This window comes from Protopterus annectens, chromosome 12.part0 (assembly GCF_019279795.1).
Source record: "Protopterus annectens isolate FY-2018-M chromosome 12.part0, PAN1.0, whole genome shotgun sequence".
Lineage (NCBI taxonomy): Eukaryota > Metazoa > Chordata > Ceratodontiformes > Protopteridae > Protopterus > Protopterus annectens.
The window spans coordinates 108755749-108778673 of NC_056746.1; the positions used below are offsets into that span (position 1 = coordinate 108755749).

The window sequence follows — 22925 nt, forward strand, 5'->3', positions numbered from 1 at the left end:
TAAAGGTGAATATAAGGTAAAAAAAAAAGCAAAAAACGGGATAAAAAAGAAATGTACCATTTGTAAGACATAGAGTGCAGCCACTTATCAGCAATCATAGGATGATAGATGAAGTAAGAATAAATGAGAGAAGAGTTCACCAGTTAGGAAAAAGAAAGAAAGTGGAAAGACATGGAAAAGTTATAGTGTAAAATATAGAGAGGAGAAGACTCCAGGTAGGTAAGTCAGGCAAAACACTATGGTGGCAGGAGCTAAGAGGACAACATACTGATTACGTAGTGTTACTTTGTTTTGTAGAGAAAGTTGCATAGAGAGGGGGAGAAGAAGGCAGGAGTTATGTTGGGTATTTATTAGTAACTATTTTTTAAGAAACAGAGTTGACTACAGGCTTTAATAAGTAACGGATGTCAATAGTAATTAATGGATCTCGGGCACAGGTATATAAATTAATACACACAGACACTTTTGTGCAGCTTTTTTAACTCGTGCATTGGTCCTTCACTTTATGAAGAAGAGAGTATTCAGTTACAAAATAAAATGAAAAACATTACTTCTATGTGTTAAGTTAGTAAAGGTGGAGTACTGCACATGTCAAGAATGACTCAAATGTAATAGCTTCCTCTACCTATGCACAACATTACTTTCCATTTAAAGTCTCAGTCACTGAAAATCTTAGCCGTCATTCCAGGGCTGCTGTTGGTGTGGTATGCAAGCAAAAAATTCTCATGACAAATCTTTCTGATGTCAGCTACTTGGATTTGCAATTAAGAGGTAACTGTAGTTTGTCGGTCCTATTTATGTTGGTACGAACTGAAACATAAATGCCCTTTTTAAATTCTTTTTTCCACCTGGTACACCACCATTGTGGAATGCTACAGCACATCATGAATTGCCCTCAAACAGATGGCAGTCACAAGAAAAAATATAGCTATGGTAAATGAAAAGGCATGACCAATACAAAATGTGGGCAATGTCGTTTTTAACCAGGGAACTGCACCACTTATACCTGCATCACCTCATTCACTCTAACACCCTTTAAAGTTGGTTTTTGGTTAACTTTCCGCTGGCAAACTTAACGTTTGTAGTAGTGACTGGCCATTTGTGGCGTTATAAAACCTGTTCTGCTTTAGACAATAAACACTGCTCCCCTTATGGGTGCATCGACTGACCCATCTGTGATCCCAAACATGGTTCGTACTTGATTCATTTCGTCTTTGTACATAGCCTGTACTAACTGTACCAATGTTTCTCGGGCTTAGACACAATGCAGTACTGCCCAAATCAATTTCCCTGGTACCGTGCCCACTTGCTTTCACCAAGTATAGGAATGAGTACTTCGACTCTTTCCTTGTCTGTAGCTTCTTCTCAACTGTCTCAATGCAGACATCGGATCCGTTGTGCTGCATGCTGATCCGATTACAAACTGCTCATTTCCCACCTTAAATTCTACTGCCCTGCATATCCATTTTTAAGTGACAGACTCCATAAATTTAATACACCAGTATGACAGGAGACTGATGCCTCTTGTACTGCTCACAGTTGTGGGCATCCCATTTGTTCTTGTACACTGGCACAAGTATGCTTATTTTCCAGTCATCTGGGATACGCCTTTCTCTCCACACTGCTAGGAATACCCTCAGATGTCATTTATTCCTTCTGACCCAGCGTCTTTATCATATCTGCTTTGTCCTCATCTGAGCCTGCTGCTTTCCTGACTTCATTATCCGTAGTGGTATTGTTATTTCTTGTAGAGTGGTCTCCTCCTCTTCTCTTACATAGCTTGTATCTGTGTGCTTTTTGTCCTAATTCAATACTACTTCTGGTTGCATTTGATGTACTGCGGACTGGGGAGAAGATTGTTTGCCGGCATCTCTTTATAAAGCGTGTCTGACTGTCTTATCTTTCTGTCTCTGAGCCACCTACTGAGTCTCTTACCAGAAGCTGCTAGAGTGCCTCAAATGCTCTTTTCTTCACTACTGCAACTCCTTTCTTACCTTTTTTTTTTGTTAGTTCTTCCTAGGCTGGGTGGTATTTTCGATCTCCCTCTTTTTGTTGTCGTCCTCCTTTCGTTGGAGGACTTCCTGGTCTGCTGCATTCCACCACCCACTCTCCTCATGTACCTTATTAACATACCTGGCTCTGCCACATGCTGCATTCCACCACCCACTCTCCTCGTGTACCTTATTAACATACCTGGCTCTGCCACATGCTGCATTCCACCACCCACTCCTCGTGTACCTTATTAACATACCTGGCTCTGCCACATGCTGCATTCCACCACCCACTCTCCTCATGTACCTTATTAACATACCTGGCTCTGCCACATGCTGCATTCCACCACCCACTCTCCTCATGTACCTTATTAACATACCTGGCTCTGCCACATGCTGCATTCCACCACCCACTCTCCTCATGTACCTTATTAACATACCTGGCTCTGCCACATGCTGCATTCCACCACCCACTCTCCTCATGTACCTTATTAACATACCTGGCTCTGCCACATGCTGCATTCCACCACCCACTCTCCTCATGTACCTTATTAACATACCTGGCTCTGCCACATGCTGCATTCCACCACCCACTCTCCTCATGTACCTTATTAACATACCTGGCTCTGCCACATGCTGCATTCCACCACCCACTCTCCTCATGTACCTTATTAACATACCTGGCTCTGCCACATGCTGCATTCCACCACCCACTCTCCTCATGTATCTTATTAACATACCTGGCTCTTCCACATGCTGCATTCCACCACCCACTCTCCTCATGTACCTTATTAACATACCTGGCTCAGCCACATGCTGCATTCCACCACCCACTCTCCTCATCTATCTTATTAACATATCTGGCTCTTCCACATGCTGCATTCCACCACCCACTCTCCTCATGTACCTTATTAACATACCTGGCTCTGCCACATGCTGCATTCCACCACCCACTCTCCTCATGTACCTTATTAACATACCTGGCTCTGCCACATGCTGCATTCCACCACCCACTCTCCTCATGTACCTTATTAACATACCTGGCTCTGCCACATGCTGCATTCCACCACCCACTCTCCTCATGTACCTTATTAACATACCTGGCTCTGCCACATGCTGCATTCCACCACCCACTCTCCTCGTGTACCTTATTAACATACCTGGCTCTTCCACATGCTGCATTCCACCACCCACTCTCCTCATGTACCTTATTAACATACCTGGCTCTGCCACATATCAGCTCTGTAGTCTTCACACATGCTGTTTTGAGAAGATGCCATTCTTCTTCAACCACACCTATTTCCTCCTGTACTTGGTGTGCTGGAGCCCTGAGTAATTCTTTGTACTGCTGTAACTTCTGTACAGTCAATTACCAGGTCTTGAGACTGTTCTCTCTTGACCATAGAGTCCGCTCTCAACACTGCTTGCGGCTGAGTGTGGCAAGCAGTGGTTTCTGCTGTGGGACAATTGCAAGGCTGGGGAAGTCTTTGCAATCACTGATTATACCCTCGTACCCTTTCCTTACTAGGGGAAGTCTACATGAGTTGCCTATTCGCCACTCTTTAATGTGAACTTGTGAATGTCTGTGTTTACGAAATTTGTGTTGGCTACTGTCAAGACATTTGCCAGACAGAAATATCGAAGGGCCTCTCCATTATTGCTGTTAGCCCATCCATGTGGATCCAGGCAGTCCTCATCTCCTGTTCTGTCTGTCCCAATGTGTGTATTCAAGTCACCAATTATCAACACCAATTCATGTTGTCCTGCTTTCTCTAGTCATTCCTCCAAGTGCTGTCTGAATGCAGTCTTTTCATCAGTATCACAACCCAGCTGTGGGGCACAGGTTGAGATTATGAATAGTGATCTTTCATTACCCTGGAGTTGATTGCCATGAGTTTGTGGCTAATTCTGATTATATCCCTCGCTACCTTCTGATGCCGTTCTCTCATCAACATTCCAACACCATTCCTAGCTTTCCTCTTCCTGAACTGTAGACTCTGTATCCAAAGCAAAGTGGCTTGGCTGCACTGCCCTTCCATCTTGTCTCCTGGATACATAAGATGTCCAGCCTCCTAATTACCATCAATATCATCCACTTCCCTGCCGCATCCTGTTCAGAAACCTACACTGTGTAGCAATTCTCAGTTCAAGTTTGGCAGTTTCATTGGTTTATGGTCCAGCTTTCGCTAAACAGAGCTATCCAAGGTAACTAGCGCTGGACAACTACACACCGGACGACCAGTAACTATCTGAACCATGGCTGCCGAGCATTATGGCAGGCACACAACCAATAGGGGTCACTTAAAAGGCTTTGTGTAGTGCCTTCAAACCTAATGCAACCTCTTTCTTAGCTCCTTTATTTTTTATATTTTTGCTACTGGCTGAAATGTAATAGGAGTAAGCAAGAGAATTCATATTTAACATATTCTTGTCTTTGACTTCACCAAAAAAAAAATGAAGCATGGTAATGTCACAAAAGGAGGCAATTTTTTGAAAATATATACCGAGCAGAGTAGTAGTAGAAAATGGAGCACTAGACGCATGACTTGAGGTGTTATAATTTACCCTTAACCGTACTCAGCCAATTGCCAGTGATTAGAGATCCTTCTGAAATTCACAGGAAAATGCAAAAATTAGGCAGCAGTCAACACCAAAACAATGAAATTGATTCCAAAATATTTAATGAAGCGCTTTCCATTCAGTTAAATCACGAACTTCATCAGATCAGTAACTGTGCATACCTGGTGGATTACATAGTGGCGTTAAGTGTACTTAGAATCCAAATGATACTATGTGGTCTGATGCAAGGAGCAGAGGATTTTGTTGACTATTCTTTAGTATGCTCAACAGTCAGTTGAAGTTATTCACTGAGGAGTCATGATGTCTACCTAATGAATTCATCTCCTCGGCACGTTTCCTGTTAGCTCAGCTGGCCCCTTCCTGTACTGAAAGCCAGAGTCATTGTTATTCATCAGGCTTCACAAGTTATGCACATATAGATGCTAAGATAACTAAAAGGTGTCTTATCTGCATAAATGATCAGACTTCTAACCTTAGAGAATCTCTTATAATCTTTGTCTTTATGCAGTGTTGATGCCTGGGAAGTTTGTACATTAGCTAGACTGCCTGTACTTCGATGTTCCAGCTCAGCTATTTAAAAAACCCAAAGTTTGATCTTTGCTCCTTTTTTATGAAGCCATAGCCCACCCCCTATGGTACACGAGTTGATGTTTTTGCATAACTCTACTAAGTGTTCTAATCACATTTTCTTTGTGGATGTTTTTGGGCAAAATGGCCTTTCAAGCTTGATCCCTGTTGTAAAAAATGCAACTATCACAGTTACATAAATTACTGTAATATAAACAATATTGTTGGAGGTAGACTGATTTACCTAGTTTCTTGAGGAAATGTGTGAAAGCTTGGAGATCAGCGAGTACAGAAACTTGTTGTGGCAGCCTGCAATGGACAACAGTATTGAGATTGAACAAGAAAGTACAGTTTTGTACCTACCATAAATGTAGATGTTCGAGTGTATACCCTGCTGCAGTCATCACACTTGGGTTATCCTGCCGTCAGGCGGTCCTGCAGTCGGCCCGAATTCCAAAGTCTTGGTCCGGCGTCGGTTGCTGTCACTTCTTCCCTGATGTCAGTACGCCAGGGGTTTACAAGAGGCATCCAATGCCATTTTCTTCAGTTTTTCCTGCCCCAGATGTCAAGTGCCCTCCCAAAAGCTGGTCAGTAGGTAGTACCAATAATAAAAGCTTAGCACAAACAACACATCCCTCGAGCTATAAGCAAATACACCACAAAGGTTGTATCAGATTTTAAGGTATTGAAAGGTTTTAGTTAGGTCAGAGGGGATGGAGGGAGAGTAACCTGGACTGCAGCAGGGTACACACTCAAACATCTACATTTATGGTAGGTACAAAACTGTACTATGTTCATCGTGTTACCCTGCTGCAGTCATCACACTTGGGTATAATCCCAAAGCAAAGGACGGGGGCTAGAAGGCCCTGCAAAACTGCAGTGGCGAAGCCAGCTCTAGTCTTAGAGTAAAGTGGTAAGTGATAGTGTTTGGTGAAGGTGTGTACTGAACTCCAAGTTGCAGCTTCCAGAATATCCTTGGTTGGCACCCCCCTGAGGAAGGCTGTAGATGTAGCTGCTGCCCTGGTGGAGTGGGGCCTTATGCTAGCAGGAACTGGTTTTCCATGATGGGTGTAGCAAAAACGTATGCAATGTCCTATCCATTTGGAAATGGTCTGTTTTGAGATAGCCTTTCCTTGTGATGCTGTAGCATACGATACAAAAAGTTGGTCAGATTTTCTGAAAGCCTTAGTTTTGTCCAAGTAGTAACGTAGTTGCCTGTGTATGTCCAAGGAATGCAGGAGTCTTTCTCCTTAGTTCTGTGGATTTGGAAAGAAGGTGGTTAAGTGGATGGTTTGATTTAGAACCACCCTGGATACCACCTTTGGCGTAAAGGAGGGGTTAGTTCGTAGAGAAACTCTGTCTTGAGAAAAGGCTCTACTGCCATTAGTGCCTGTAGCTCTGAGACTCTTCTGGCTGAAGTAATTGCTAGCAGCAGGGCAGTCTTCCATGATATAAACTTTAAGTCAGCTGAGAAAGCTGGCTCAAAAGGTGGCAGTGTAAGTTTTTCCAGAACAAAATTTAGGTCCCAAGTTGGTGTTGGCGCTCTCCTGGGAGGCCTAATGTTTTTTGCCCCTCTGAGATACTGCCTTAGAAGTGGATGTGAAAATAAGTGAGGATCCGTGTTGTAGTGAGCTGAAATAGCTGAGGCGTGGATTTTAATAGATGAAAAAGAAAGTCCTTTGTGTAACATCTCAGTTAAATATTGTAGAATCTGAGGCATGTCCAGCTGAAGGGTTCTTTGGCCTTTAGCTTGGTTCCAGGCGCAAAATCTTTTCCATTTGTCTGAGTAGGCTTTCCTGGTGCTGGGCCTCCTGGCCTCGAGAATGACATCCATAACAGCTTGTGAAAGAGGGGCTGGCTGGTTGCTTAGGTTATGTGCCATGCAGCCAAATTTAAGGCTTTGAGCTGGCTGTGTAGAATCTGCCTTGCTGTGTGAGTAGTTGAGGAATTTGTGGTAAAATCCATGGTGGGCCCTGGGCCATGTTCCTTAGTAGTGGGTACCAGTGCTGGCGTGGCCAGTCCGGGGCAATGAGTATCATTTCAGGTCTCTCCATCCTGACTTTCAGCAGCACCTTTGTGAGAAGGGGCAATGGAGGAAAGGCATATACTGTCAGCATTTTCCAACTGAATGAGAGTGCGTCCACTTTCCAAGCTTGATGGTGAAATGTCCTTGTGCAAAATTTTGAAAGCTGATGGTTTTTGGGGTTGGCAAACAAGTCTATGTCTGGGCGCCCCCATTTTTAGTTATCATTGCAAAGACTTGTGGATCCAGTTTCCACTCGTTGGGATCCATGATGTTTCTGCTTAGGTCGTCTGCCAATGTGTTCTTTTTTCCTGGCAGGAATTGAGCTTGTAATTGAACTTGGCAAGCCAGTGCTGTGTTCCACAAGGTCATTGCTTGCCTGCATAGAGGGTAGGAGTGTGTACCCCCCCTTGTTTGTTTATGTACCACATTACTGTGGTGTTGTCTGTCCTTATTATAAGCAGTCCTGGATGTAAGAGGTCCTTGAATGCTGTCAGAGCATTCTGTACAGCTAGCATTTCTTTTTGATTGATGTGCAGATTCCTTTGATCTGCAGTCCATATGCCTTGAACACACCGTCCTGCCATGTGTGCCCCCCCAGGCATAGTCCGATGCATCTGTTGTCATAATTTGGCTGGCTGGGGGTAAGGTGAAAGGCTGACCCTTGTTGAGGTGACATGCCTGTGACCACCATAGAAACTCCTGTTGAAGGCAGGGAATGAGAGGTATCATTGTTTCCAAGCTGTGGCTGTGTTGAGATCATACGCTTTTCCAAGTTCCATTGTAATTTCCTCATATGCAGTTTTGCAAATGGTATTAGTAGTATACAAGATGCCATGACACCCAAGGCCTGCAGAATTTTTCTTGCAGGGAGTTGGGTCTTTGTTGCCATTATTTTGAAGTATTGAGTTAGTTGTAGTTGTTTGTCTGGCGTCAGATAAGCCATCTGGACCGTTGCATTCAAGCTGGCACCCAGGAATGTCATATTTTGTGAGGGTACTAGTTTTGATTTCTTCTCGTTTATTGTGTACCCTAGGCAACTTAGAAGGTGTTTTACAAAAGTCAGAAGTCGTAAGAGAATGTCCTTGCTTTCTGCTTGGATGAGGCAGTCGTCCAGGTATGGGTATATTTGAATTCCTCTTTGTCTGCAGTATGCAATTACTGGTGCCAGGCATTTTGTGAAGACCCTGGGTGCAGTAGATAAGCCAAAGGGCAGTGCAGAGAATTGGTAATGGGTTGAACCTGCAATGAAACGGAGGTATCTTCTGCAATTTTGTCTGATAGGGACATGCAGGTATGCCTCCTTGAGGTCCAACGTTACTAGCCAAGCTTTCTTGCCCAACATGGGAAGAAGCTGCTGTAGTGTTAGCATCTTGAATTTGGGTACGTGCAAGAAGGTGTTTAGAACTGAAAGGTCCAGAATGGGTCTTCAAGCATTGTCCTTTCTGCGGACTAGAAAGAGCTTTGAGTAAAATCCTTGGCCTTGCTCCTGTGTAGGTACCAGGTGAATGGCTCTCATGTCCATGAGAGCTATAATTTGTTTTTGTGCCTCTGCCCATTGATTTTGTGGCAAGTTTGGCATTCCTTTTATCCTTGGCAAGGTGTGGAAATGTAATCTGTATCCTTGTGAGATAATGTCTAGGACCCATTTGTCCTTTGTGACGATGTGCCAGTTGTCTATAAAAAATGCTAATTTTCCTCCCAAGGGAGCTGCCAAGAGTTTTTTGCTTGGCAGTTTGAGGTTTAAGTCACTGTGTTTGTCTTCTAGTAGTTTGGGACCCGTCTTATCCTCCCTTCTGTGTTGCAGTGCCCCATTGGCGAGGTTTGTAAGGGATTTGTGCTTGTACTCTGCCCCTTGGGCGTTTGTAGTCTGTCAGAAGCTGGAAAGGACCAATTTTTTGCTGGCCAATTTCTGCTGAAGCGTGGAGTTTTACCTGTAAGAAATCTTTGACCGTCTGCATAGATTTTGCCTTATCCTCCATTTTCTTTAAAACCTCCTCTGCTTTAACCCCAAATAAAACATCCTGCTGTAAGGGTGCATCCAGTAACTTTGCTTTAACATGATCAGGCAGAGTTTGTTCCTTTAACCAAGCATGCCTACGTATAACAGACCCAGTAACAGCTGCTCTACAGGAAGCTTCCAAGGAATCAAATCCACATTGTAAAGTATGTTTGCCCACCTGTTCAGCTGCATGTAACAGATCCTGCATTTCTTTGAATTCAGACTGTTGAGGGTGCGTGCTCATCTTTTGTTTCATTTGAGACATTAGGAATTGCTGGTATTTCAGCATGTGAAATTGACAATTTAGTACTCTCATAGCTAGAGTAGCTGAGGTGTAAACCTTCTTCCCCCACCTATCTAGTGCTCTTGAGTCCCTTTCAGAGGGTACAGGATTTTTAGCCATAGAAGCCTTAGCCCCTTTGGGACCCGGGGAGATGGTCTCTGGGTCAGCAACAGGGCTTTTGTAAAGGAATTTGTGAGATTCAGGCACTCTATAATATCTATCTGGTTTGGCTGGAGCAGGAGGCAGAGAATCCGGATTTAGACTAGATTCTAAGTAAACATCATCCACAATGTCTAAACCTGGAGGGATAGGAAGTGGTCTGTGCTGGAGGAGTAAAAGGAACTCTCGGAGCCTTTTCTTTGAGTCTGAGTAGTCCTGACCTTCCCAGTGGAAATGTTCCCTCATGGTATGTAAAGTTTCCCCAAAGGAATAGTCTTCAGGGGGAGAAGCTGAGGGAATGGAATCTTCAGCATCAGAATCTTCATAAGGGGGAAAGGAGTAATCCTGTTCCTCAGAGGAGCCTGAGGAAATAGACAATTGATCAGAGGAGGCATAATCCTCCTCTTGTCTAGGCCTTTTGTCTGGGGGGTTGGGAATCCCTGATTAAAGAAATCAAATATTCCGCCATTTTAAGCATATGTTTCTTAGGCATGGGGCCTTGAACTGGAGACTGATGTGCAGTCATTTTTGGTTTTACAGGCGTTTTAAGCTTAGTCGGTCTTAAGCTTAGCATAAGATTTTATGGTGAGTAAACACCCTCTGTAACAGAAGGTGTTTCCGCAGCACTGGCTTCTCCTTCTGCGAAGTTGTCGGTAGGACCTAAAGAAAATGGCTGCGTCGGCCTAGAACTCTCTGCTTGAGAATCCGAAGCGGTCTGGGGTTCCAATTCTGCAGTCGTCAGGGGCTGCGTATGCGCCTCACTGAAAACCGGAGAACCGGCGACCAGCCCAGCCAAGGGCTCGGAGTCTGGCTTGGATCTAGGCTGCCTGTCTTTATCTTTGCATTTTTTAGCACGCCGGTAGTCGGTTGCTCCGACGGCATAGTGTAATTAAATTTCCTACAGAAGTAGTGTCGTGCAAAATCAAAGCGTCGCTTTATAGTTCGCTTACTGAACCTAGCACAAAACCGACAGCCAGTGACGTTATGGTCTGGGCCTAGGCAAGGTATACAATAAGAATGAAAGTCCTTATGAGGTATTTGCTTCCCACAAGAAATGCAATTGTTAACTTTTTCTGACATCGGACTGAGGCAAGAAAAGGTTCCCCAACGGGGTACTTAGCTTTGAAGACTTCTGACTGAAATTCGATTCGAAAATCTCAGGTGTCGGCCTACCGGCACTTGCGAACTGCTTCTGCTTCGGGCACCGCGCAGCAAGAAAGACTGAAGAAAATGGCATTGGATGCCTCTTATATACCCCTGGCGCACTGACGTCATGGAAGATGCGACAGCAACCGACGCCGGACCATGACTTTGGAATTCGGGCTGACTGCGGGACCGCCTGACGGCAGGATAACCCAAGTGTGATGACTGCAACAGGGTAACATGATGAACATCAGTACGCACGCTGTTCAGGACAGTGAGAGTGTGATGTGCAGAGCATGAAGGAAAATATATTAAGTTGCTTAAAAAAAAAAGCATACCGCCAATGAATATGTGTATACAAAAGCAGCAGTACCCAGAAATATAAGGAGACAGTGATATAAGGAATAACAAGGGAGAAGACTGCAAATGAATGCAATGCAAATATGAGTATTCTTTATGACTGGAGTATTAATTTGCAGACAGAGCCAAGTGTGTCAGTGGCTGAGGTGAATTGTAATGTGTGTGTGTTTCAGGTGCGTTTAGAGGAATAGACCCCTTTATATTATGGATTGGTAAAAGTGCTGTTCAGATGACAGGAGTAAGAAGAAATATTAGGGAACACTTTCATTGGCACACAAGGCAGAATGGGAGCTAATCTGCTGAGTATTGTCATGCAAAGCTGACTGACTAGCTAAACCTTACAGAGCAGGAAATGTGATACTCTTACTAGCTGAGGGTTGGAATATGGGAGGAGTAACTTGAGAAGGAACAGAAGCAGATCAAAGTTGAGTGTCTGTTTTCTCAGCAATGAGCTGCTAGTTGTGGAATCTTTTTCACAGAATGTGTAACATCAGCAGGAAACACATTTGTAAGAGGCACTGCAGGACATTGAATGATACTTTCACTGAGGCCTCTCAAAGTTTACTGCTGTTCTGTGTTCTTCCATTCTAAGTGAATGGAACTGCCATGTCACAGCCCAGCTACGGGCACTGTAATCTGAAACAGTAAACTCACAGTGTATCATGAGGAAGATTTTCCTTTAGAAGGAAAAGTACAGTTGTGTACACTTACCATAAATGTAGATGTTCTAGTGTATTCACTGTTGCAGTCATTACATTTGGGGTAATCTGCTGGCAGGTTTTCCTCAGTCGGCCTAAATTCCAAAGTCTTGGGTCCTGCGTCGGTTGCTGTCTTCTCTTCCATGATGTCAGGTCGTCAGGGGTATAAAACATGCAGCCGATGCCATTTTCTTTAGTTTTTCTTGCCCCCGATGTCAGGTGCCACCAAAAAGGTAGCAATATTCTAAATATATATATATATATATATATATATATATATATATATATATACACACACACACACACACACACACACACACACACACACACACACGCATCAATATAAACTTTACCTTCATCTACAAGCAAATACACCACATAGGTTGTAGAAGATAGAGAAGGAAAGATAAACTCAAGAATGACAGGGGGATGGCGGGAGGGTAACCTGGACTGCAACAGTGAATACACTGTAACATCTACATTTATGGCAAGTGTACCTGTACTATGTTCTTTCTGTTTCACAGTTGCAGTCATTACATCTGGGTAGAATCCCAAAGCTATGGTTGGGAGGCTGGAGCTAAACAGCATTAGGTGCGGCTATAAGGCCCTGCAGCACTGCAGTGACAAAGCCTGCCCTGGACTTAGAGTAGAGAGGCAAATGGTAATGCTTTGTAAAGATGTGAACAGAACTCCAAGTAGCAGCCTCTAGAATGTCCTTGGTTGGTACTCCTCTGGGAAAGGCTGCTGAAGTAGCTGCAGCCCTGGTGGAGTGAGACCTAATGCTCTTGGGCACAGGTTTGCCATGGTGTAAGTAGCAGAAATGGATGCAATGGTTTATCCACTTTGAAATTGTCAGCTTTGAAATAGCCTTTCCTTCTGATCCTGCAGCATATGACACTAGTTACTGCTCGGTTTTTCTTAGAGATTTAGTCCTGCTCAAGTGGAATCTTAGCTGTCTGTGTACATCCAAGGAATGCAGAATTATCTCCCCTTTGTTCTGCGGATTTGGATAAAAAGTTGGCAGATGAACTGTTTGGTTAAGAGCCACACTGGAACCGACCTTAGGCATAAAAATAGGATTTGTCCTCAGACACCCTGACTGGGTAAAATATGATAAAAGGCTCTACAACCATGAGGGCCTGTAGCTCTGAAACTCTTCTTGCTGAAGTAATTGCTAGTAGCAGAGCTGTCTTCCATGATAAGAACTTTATATCAGCGGTAGCAGCTGGTTCAAATGGAGGCAGGGTGAGCTTTTCCAACACACAATTGAGGTCCCATGCAGGTAATGGTGGTCTTCTAGGAGGCCTTAATTTTTTGGCTCCTCTAAGATACTGCTTTAGTAAAGGATGAGAAGAGATTGGTGGCTGTGTATTGTAATGAGCCGAAATGGCAGAGGCATGGATTTTGATAGATGAGAAAGATAGGCCTTTGTCCAGCATCTCAGTTAAGTATTGTAATATGAGGAATATGCGGTTCTGCTGTATAGGTTCTTTGTGCTCGATTCCAAGCACAGAATCTCTTCCATTTGTCAGCATAAGATTTTCTAGTACTAGGCCTTCTGGCTTCCAAAATTACATCCATCACAGCTTTACTGAAAGGTGTCGTCTGTATGTTTACAGGATTAGCCATGCTGCCAGGTTCAGAGTCTGCAGTTGATTGTGCAGGATCTGACTGTTTTGCTGGGACAGTAGTTATGGTTTTTGAGGCAAGGTCCAAGCTGGTATGGAGACAAGTTCCTTAGGATTGGGTACCAGTATTGGCGGGGGCAATTATCATCTTTGGCTTCTCTTGTCTGACTTTTAGGAGGACCCTGGGTAGAAGAGGCAGAGGAGGAAAGGCGCAAACTGATAGGTTTTTCCAACTAAAGGATAGGGGGTCCACTTTCCATGCTTGCCTGTGATAAGTCCTTGTGCAGAATCTTTTCAGTTAATAATTTTGAGGAGAGGCAAATAGGTCTATGTCTGGGCGCCCCCATTTCTCTGCTATCATGCTGAAGACTTGTGGATTTAGTTTCCACTCGTAAGGATCCGTAAGGTTTCTGCATAAATTGTCTGCCAGAGTGTTTTGTTTTCCTGGAAAGTATTGAGCTTGAAGATTTATCTGGTAGGTCAAAGCTGTGTCCCACGGTGCCATGGCTAATCTGCAAAGGGGGTATGAGTGTGTGCCCCCTTGCTTGTTTATATACCACATGACTGTGGTGTTGTCAGTCTTTATCAGTAGTTGTGCTGGATGAAGTAAGTCCTTGAAGGCTGTTAGGGCATTTTGAACAGCTAGCATCTCTTTCTGGTTGATATGTAGATGCATTTGACTGGGTGCCCATATTCCCTGAATGTATCTTCCTGCCATGTAGACCCCCAGGCATAATCTGATGCATCTGTTGTTAAGGTTTGGCTGGCAGGGGGTAGAGTGAAGGGCCATCCCATGTTTTGGTGACAGGCCTTTGCCCACTATAGAAACTCCTGTAGCAGGCAGGGGATGAGAGGAACCATTGTTTCCAGACTGTGTGAATGTTGACTCCATAAACTTTTTAGGTACCATTGAAGTTTCCTCATATGCAGTCTTGCATATGGAATTAGTAGGATATAGGATGCCATGAAACCCAGAGCCTGCAGAATTTGTCTTGCAGAAGATTGGGTTTTTGTTGCCATCAGTTTGAAGTAAGTAGTCCGTTGCCTTTGCTTGTCTGGCGTGAGGTAAGCCATCTGGGCAGTTGTATTCAAGCTTGCACCCAGGAATGTTATATTTTGAGAGGGCACCAGTTGTGATTTCTTTTCATTTATTGTGTACCCTAGGCATGTTAGAAGCCTTTTCACAAATGCCAGCTGTCGCAGAAGAGTGTCCTTGTTCTCTGCCTGAATAAGACAGTCGTCCAAGTAAGGATATATTTGAATACTTCTTTGTCTGCAAAATGCAATAACTGGTGCCAGGCACTTTGTAAAGTCCCTGGGCGCAGTAGATAAGCCAAAGGGCAGTGCAGAGAATTGGTAATGCTTTAAGCCAGCCTTGAATCTAAGTTATCTTCTGCATGACTGTCTTATTGGGACATGCAGGTATGCCTCTTTTAGGTCTAAAGTCACCAGCCAAGCATTCTTGCCCAGCATGAGAAGAAGCTGTTGCAAAGTGAGCATTTTGAATTTTGGAATGTACAGGTATGTGTTCAGAATTGATAAATCCAGTATTGGCTGCCAGGCCTGGTCCTTTCTGGGTACCAAGAACAGTCGAGTAAAAACCTTGTCCTTTTTCCTGTTCTGGTACTGTCTGAATGGCCCCCATGTCCATGAGGGATGTAACCTGTTTCTGTGCCTCTGCCTATTGTATTTTTGGCAGATCTGGCGAACCATTTGTCATTGGCAGAGTGTGGAAATGGAATCTGTATCCCTGTGATACAATGTTTAGTACTCACTTGTCCTGGGTTATTAACTGCCAATTTTGAGCAAAAAGTGCTATTTTTCTCCCTATGGGTGCTGACAAAAGGTAAGTGCTTGGTGTAGACAGAGGGAAGTCATTGGGATTGCTTTCTGTAGGTTTGCGCTTTATCTCCTCCAGATTTGGAGGTGGATGCGCCCCATTGCTTTGACCTGCATGAGTCTTGATCCAGGTACCTGGAACCCTTAGGGCATATGGATTTGCCCCATTGAGCTCTGTCTGACGCAGGAAAGGACCAATTTTTTGTAGGCCAGTGTCTACTGAATCTAGGTGGCTGCACTTGTAAGAAATCCTTTAACAGTTTGCATAGACTTAGCTTGGTCTTCCATTTTCTTTAAAACCTCTTCTGCTTTAATACCAAACAGAGAATCATGCTGTAAAGGTGCATCTAGCAATTTAGCTTTAACATGATCAGGCAAATTTTGTTCCTTTAACCAGGCATGCCTCCTAATCACAGATCCAGTAACTGTGGCCCTGCAGGAGGCCTCTAAAGAATCAAAACCACATTGTAAAGTATGCTTTCCAACTTGTTCAGCTGCATGCAATAATTCCTGCAATTCCTTATTTTCTGCGCATTCTAAAATCATTTTCTGTTTCAGCAATCCCATAACAAGTTGTTGGTAATTCAGCATATGAAATTGACAGTTTAAGGCCCTGATTGCCAAGGTTGCAGATGTATAAACCTTTTTTTCCCAATCTGTCCAGTGCCCTTGAATCTCTGTCAGAGGGGGTAGGGTTTTTTGCTGTTGAGGCCTTAACTCCCTTTGGACCCTGTGAAATAGTTTCAGGATCAGCAGCAGGGTTTCTAAATAAAATTTTATGAGCATCAGGGACCCTGTAATACCTGTCAAGCTTACTGGGAGCCAGAGTTAAGGAGTCAGGGGTCAGGCTTGACTCCGAAAACACATCATCCACAATGTCTAAAACGGGGAATGGCTAAAGGCTTGTGCTGAGGGAGAAGGAAATCCCTGAGCCTCTTTTTTGATTCTGAGAAGTCTTGACTCTCCCAGTGAAAATGCTCCCTCAAAGTATGCAAGGTTTCTCCAAATTAATAATCCTTAGGAGGAGATGCAGATGGAACAGACTCCTCTGCATCAGAATCCTCATAGGGAGGTAAAGATAATTCCTGATCAGAAGAGGAATCAGAAGAAATAGAAACCCGATCTGAAGATTCATAGTCAGTGTCTTGCCTAGGCCTCTTATCTGGAGGGGGATGGGTACCCCTGATCAAGGTAATAAGGTCTTCAGCCATTTTGATCATCTGTTTTTTAGGCATAGAGGCCTGTACACATGGCTCAGGCGTTTTTTTTTTTAGTTTTACAAGATGTCTTTGCCTTTGGTTTTGCAGCTTTCGGTTTGATATAAAAATGTTGAGGTCTGAATACACCCTCAGAAGCCGGTGCCTGCTCAGTGGCTCCAGACCCATCCGAGGGAGATACATCTGTCGGTCCAATACCTTGAGTATCTAGCGGCATGCCGGCCTCCACATGGGTGTCGGTAGAGGCCTGCGACTCAAAGGTAGTGGGTATCAGGGGCTGCGAAAGCGCCTCAATGAGTACCGGCGAACCGGCGACTGGCTAAGGAGAAGCTTCATTGTCTGTTTTGGATTTCAACTGCCGTTCTCTGTCCTTTTTCTTTGCGTTTTTTATGTACTCCGGTAGTCAGATTGCTATCCGACGATATTTCTGGGTAGTTAAATCTGTTTCCAAAATACTTAGATGCAAAAATATACAGACGCATAATAGTGCGTTGGTTAAATCTAGCACAAAACTGACAGCCAGGCACGTTGTGATCAGGGCCTAGGCAAGGAATACAGTATAAATGGAAATCCTTATGAGGTATTTGCTTCCCACAAGTAATACAATTATTAACTTTTTCTAACATCGGTAAAAAGCAAGAAAAAAGTTTCCCCAACGGGGTACTTAGCTTTAGTGAAGACTTCGGTTCTGAAACTCAAACGCGAATATTTCAGTAGTCGGCCGATGGGCACTTGAGAAATGCTTCTGCTTCGGGCACCGCGCGGCAAGAAAGACTAAAGAAAATGGCGTCGGCTGCATGTTTTATACCCCTGACGACCTGACGTCAAGGAAGAGAAGACAGCAACTGATGCAGGACCCAAGACTTTGGAATTCAGGCTGACTGAGGGCAACCTGCCAGCAGATTACCCCAAATCTAATGACTGCAACAATGAAACACAAAGAACATCAAACTCTCATCAGGATGCCTGCCCCCAGGAGGGCAGTCAGGGTTACAAACGGAATAAAATTACTAGTGAATACTTCTATCTGGTACATACAGGTTTGTAATGAGCCAAACAAAGAAAAGTTAAAAAATACATCTTTTTTAATTATTTTCCTGTAGTGGCAACTAGTTTACTAAAAGAGAATTAAGACATTCCATTACATGAGCAAAAAACTATGGCAAGTTAAATCTCATACCCTTGGGACTTGAAAAACTGTAGTAACATTGGATCTGTATTGAGTCTCTGTGCAACGGTCTTCGCAACCTATAAGAAAAAATACTTGTAAACATAAAAAACAAAACAAATTATAACCAAATGAAACAAATACAGTTCTAGCTACATTAGAAACTATACCTGGAAATAATTCATTCTATTAGACAATGTAACAACAAATCCAGGGTCATTAGGAATGGTTTTATCACAGAAGATGACATCAACGCGGTGATACAGGTCTCTGAAATATTCTTTCGCTGTAGGTAATTCACTGCTGTCATTTTCTGGGTCATCCCTAGGATTTAAAGAAAGGAATCACTAAAATAAACTACATAATCAACACATTTCTTATCACTTAGAATATCATCACTATTAATTCCCACATTAGTTTTATGACCAAAACCAACAAGAAGGTCCTGCACATCCTTGGAATTAATGCAAATAATGAAATGACAATTCAGACAAAGTGCACTCATAACACGGCCATCAATACCCATATCCGTAATTTCATCAATTCAGTTATGCTCAAAAAAAATGTATATAAATCCAATCACAAAATGCAGAACACATGACCGTGGTTGACTGTGTCTGAAAAATGGATGCAAATGGAAAACAGAAGGTGAATAAAAACATAGCAACCAAATGGGCTGCAACAGCACTTCCATCTGGTCAGAGACACCTGGGAAGAAAAAGGTGTCATTTACCACACTTTTCTGTGTAAGAAATTACTGCAGAGGAGAACCACCATATTATTGTCCTATCAATTTTACTGTTAGACTGTAGACGATGGTTTTGTTCAGTTGCTGTTTGTGGATGGTGGTCTCCAGTCTAAGAAAAAAGTACAGTTGTCTACACTTCACCATATATGTAGATGTTCGAGTATATTCACTGTTGCAGTCATCACATTTGGGTTATCCCTGCCAGGGTAGTCCTTGCCGGCCCGAATACCAGAGACGTAGTATTCCTGTGTCGGTTGATGTCGCTTGAGGACTGATGTCAGGTCGTCAGTAGTATAAAGTAAGGCAGCTGATGCCATTACATCAGTTTTTCTTGCCCTAACCTGTCAGGAGCCCCCACATAGGAGCTAGGTTCTGGTGGACGAACTCCACCAGTAAAAAGTAAATAGCAATATGTCCCTTGTACGGAAAGAGGAGAAAGGGGGGTGGAGGGAGGGAAACCAGGACTGCAACAGTGAATACACTCGAAAATTTACATTTATGGTAAGTGTACACAACTGTACTACGTTCTTTGTGTTTCACTGTTGCAGTCATGACATTTGGGTTGATTCCCAAAGCTGAGGAAATGGGTGGAAGCAGTCAAGGAAACTAGGGGCTGGCTAGGATGCCCTACTTGGAGAAGAGAGGCATGTGGTAATGTCTGGTAAAAGTGCGAACAGATGCCCAGGTGGCAGCCTCCAGGATGTCCCTGGTGGGGACCCCTCTGAGGTAAGCTGCAGAGGTGGAGGCTGCTCTGGTGGAGTGAGCCATGACCCCCTTGGGGGGAGGCTTTCCATTTGTTTGTAGCAGAAATGGATGCAGTGTGCTATCCATTTGGAAATGGTTTGTTTGGAGATGGCTTTGCCTTCTGCCTCTGTAGCAAAGCTAATCAGCAACTGATAACACTTTCTGAAGGATTTAGTCCTGTCTAGACAGAATCTGAGAGTCACACAGGACACCACCTTGGGCATGAAGGACGGGTTAGTTCTGAGGGATACCCTGTCAGCATGGAAGATGATGAAGGGTTCCACAGCCATGAGCGCCTACAGCTCAAAGACTCTTCTGGCTGAAGTGATGGCCAGAAGGAAAGCTGTCTTTGCGGAGTGAAATTTTAGCTTTGCAGAAGAAGCTGGTTTGAAAGGGGGCAGGGTGAGCTTTTCCAACACAAAGTTAAGGTCCCAAGCTGGGGTTGGTGCTCTTCTGGGTGGCCTCAAGTTGCTAGCACCACTTAGGAACTGTTTTCTCAAAGGGTGAGAGAAAAGGGGTTGCTCAGTAGGGAAATGAGCAGAGACAGCAGAGGCATGAATTTTTATGGAGGAGAAGGAAAGGCCACAGTGTAGTAGGTCAGCTAAGTAGTCCAGGATGAGAGAGAGGGAGGGCTGTGCCATATTGGCTCCCTTAGCCTGGATCCAGGTACAGAACCTTTTCCATTTGTCAGCATAAGACTTTCTAGTGTTAGGGCGTCTGGCCTCGCGTATAACATCTAGAACTTGTTTACTGAGGTTGGCAGATATATCTGGGGTTAGGGAATAAGCCAAGCTGCCAAACTGAGTGTCTGCAATTGAGGATGCATGAATTTCCTCTCTGTGTCAGGAGATTTGGAATCTGAGGAAGATGCCATGGTGGCAGTGGGTACAGGCTGTGCAGCAAGGGGTACCAGTGCTAGCAAGGCCAGTCTGGAGCTATAAAAATTGTCCTTGGTTTTTCCTCCTTTATTTTGAGCAGTACCCTGGGGATCAGAGGTAGTGGAGGAAAGGCATAGACAGACAAATTGACCGAGGGGGAAGGACAGGCCATCCACTTTCCAAGCCATGCAGTGATGCTCCCTAGTGCAGAATTTGCTGCGCTGATGGTTGGTGTGGGAGGCAGAGAGGTTGAACTTTGGGGTGCTCCATTCATGAGTTATTAGGGTAAAGGTTCTGCTGTTGAGCTGCCACTCATGTGGGTCCAGAAGATTTCTGCTCAACTGGCCTGCCAGAAAGTTGGGAGAACCTGGCAGGAATTGTTCTAACAGGTGCAGATGCATGGCAGAGGCTGTGTGCCAAAGGGTCATGGCCAGCCTGCATAAAGGGTAGGAGCACGTTCCCCCCCCCCTTGCTTGTTGATATACCACATCATAGTGGTGTTGTCTGTTTTGATCAGGAGAGTCTGGACTTGAAAGCTATCAAAGCGTACTGGACAGCCATCATCTCTTTTTGGTTGATGTGCAGAGGTATTTGCTGCGGGCTCCATTGGCCCTGTATGCACCTGCCATCCAGGTGTGCACCCCAAGCATAGTCTTATGAGTCTGTGGTGAGGGTCTGGGCAGCAGGTGGTGGTGAGACAGGTAGTCCCTTGTTGTGGGAGCATGCTGTTGCCCACCAAAGAAAATATTTTCTGAGGCAAGGAATTCTAGTTGTTAAGAGTCCCCAGGTCTTGAGAGTGTTGACACCAAAGGCTTTTTAGGTACCACTGAAGTTTCCTCATATGCAGTCTGGCATATGGAATGAGTAGTATGCAAGATGCAATGAACTCCAGAGCTTGCAGGATCTTCCTTGCAGATAACTGGGGCCTGGTGGCTAGTTGAGAGAAGTAGGCTGTCAGGAAAATTTATTTTACTGGTGTAAGGAATGCCATCTGGGATGCTGTGTCCAGGCTTGCTCCCAGGAAGATAATCCATTGGGTGGGCACCTGTTTGGATTTCTTTTCGTTGACTGTGTACCCTAGGGAGGTTACAACGGTCAGGTGGTTGAGCAGCTTTTCCTGGCTGTCTGCTTGAATAAGGCAGTAGTCTAAGTATGGGTAAATCTGGATATTCCTTTGTCTGCAAAAGGCAATGGGCAGGGCCAGACCTTCTGTGAAAACTCTGGGAGCAGTAGATAAGCCAAAGGCAAGCTCAGAGAACAAAGTGTTGAGATCCTACCCTGAAACGGAGATATTTCCTGCATAATTCCCTGATAGGAATGTGGAGGTACACCTCTTAAATCTAGGGTGGCAAGCCAAGCGTCCTTGGAGAGCATGGGTAGCAGCTGCTAGAGGGTGAGCATTTTGAAAGGATATCTCGAGGATGGGGCACCAGGTGCCCTCTTTTCTGGGCAGCAGAAAAAGTCTGGTGTAGAAACCTTGGCCTATCTGTTCTGCAGGAACGTGCTCTACTGCCCTCTAGAAAGCAGGGAAAGGATTTGCTTTTGAGGCTCTGCCCACTGGTTTGGAGGTAGATCTGGGAACCCTTTTGGGGTTGGAAGGGTGTGGAAGGAAAATTAGTATACCTGCGACACTATGTTGAGAACCCAGTGTCATTGGTAATGGTGGACCAGGTGCTTGTGTGAAAGGAGAGTTTTCCTCCTAGGGTGAAGGTGGGCAAGAGGGAGGGGATGGGGGAGGTGAGTCATTGTGAGTTCTTACTATAAGGGGGTGGGCTTAGAACTCCCTGGTTTTGAAGGGGAGGTAGTCCACTGCTTAGATCTCTGCATTCCCTGTGGCTGCTGTCTGGGGGGGGTCTGGTTCCCCGGTGCCTGAGCTGGACTGGCGTAAGTGGGAGCAGGAAAGGACCAGTGCTTGCTGGGACAATACCTGCTGAAACTGGGTGGCTGGACCTGTAAGAAATCCTTAACTATCTGCATAGATTTTGCTTTTTCTTCTTTCTTTTTTTAAGACCTCTTCTGCCTTAGTGCCAAATAAGTTGTCTTTGTGCAAGGGGGCAACCATCAATTTAGATTTGACAGTCTGGCAGAGGCTGTTCCTTAAGCCATGCAAGCCTTCTAATGACAGATCCAGTGACTACTGCCCTGCAAGAAGCTTCTAGGGATCAAAACCACAGTGCAAGGTGTGTTTAGTAACTTGACTTGCAGAATGCATGAACTCTTGCAACTCTTTAGATTCTGCACAAGCAGGAAAGGAAGGCATTTTTTGTTTGAGGAGTTTCAGGGTATGTTGCTGAAATTTTATGGAACTGACAATTTAGTGCCCTGACAGCAAGAGTTGCTGAGGTGTATACTTTTTTCCCCATCTGTCTAGTGTTCGGGAATCCCTATCTGAGGGGGTGGGATTTTTAGCAGAGGTTGCTTTAATCCCTTAGGCCCTTGAGAAATTACCTCAGGGACAGCAGTAGGATTTTTAAAAAAAAATTATGAGTCAGGGACTCTACAGTACCTATCTGGCTTTCTGGGTGCAGGAGGGAGGGTTGTCAGGAGTCAAGCTGGATTCCAGGAAAACATCCACCACAACACCCAGGACTGGGGGGATGTCCAAGGGTCGGTGCTGTGGAAGATTTAAGAATTCCCAGAGTCTCTTTTTAGACTGAGAGTAGTCTTGACTCTCCCACTGGAAATGGTCCCTTAAGTTATGAAGGGTTTCCCTTGATGTATTAAAGGGTTTCCCCAAAGGAAAAATCCTCTGGAGGAGAGACTGAAGGGATGGAATCCTTTGCATCAGAATCCTCACAAGTAGAGAGGGGTTGCATGTCTTCATATTCAGATGCATCAGAGTCATCTGACTCTTGCTCAGACAAAACTACAGGGGACAGACCTCTTCCTTTTGGAGG

The 22925-nt window shown here is 44.4% G+C and overlaps 1 protein-coding gene across 1 annotated transcript in view; it reads right to left on the reverse strand.

The window, feature by feature from the left end:
- The window catches only part of USP7 (ubiquitin specific peptidase 7), a 3814244-nt gene that overhangs the window by 1050310 nt on the left and 2741009 nt on the right, over nt 1–22925 (reverse strand). Inside the window, 3 exon segments of the mRNA XM_044088895.1 lie at nt 5383–5447; nt 17671–17738; nt 17829–17982. Of these exon segments, the coding sequence (XP_043944830.1) occupies nt 5383–5447; nt 17671–17738; nt 17829–17982 (287 nt within the window).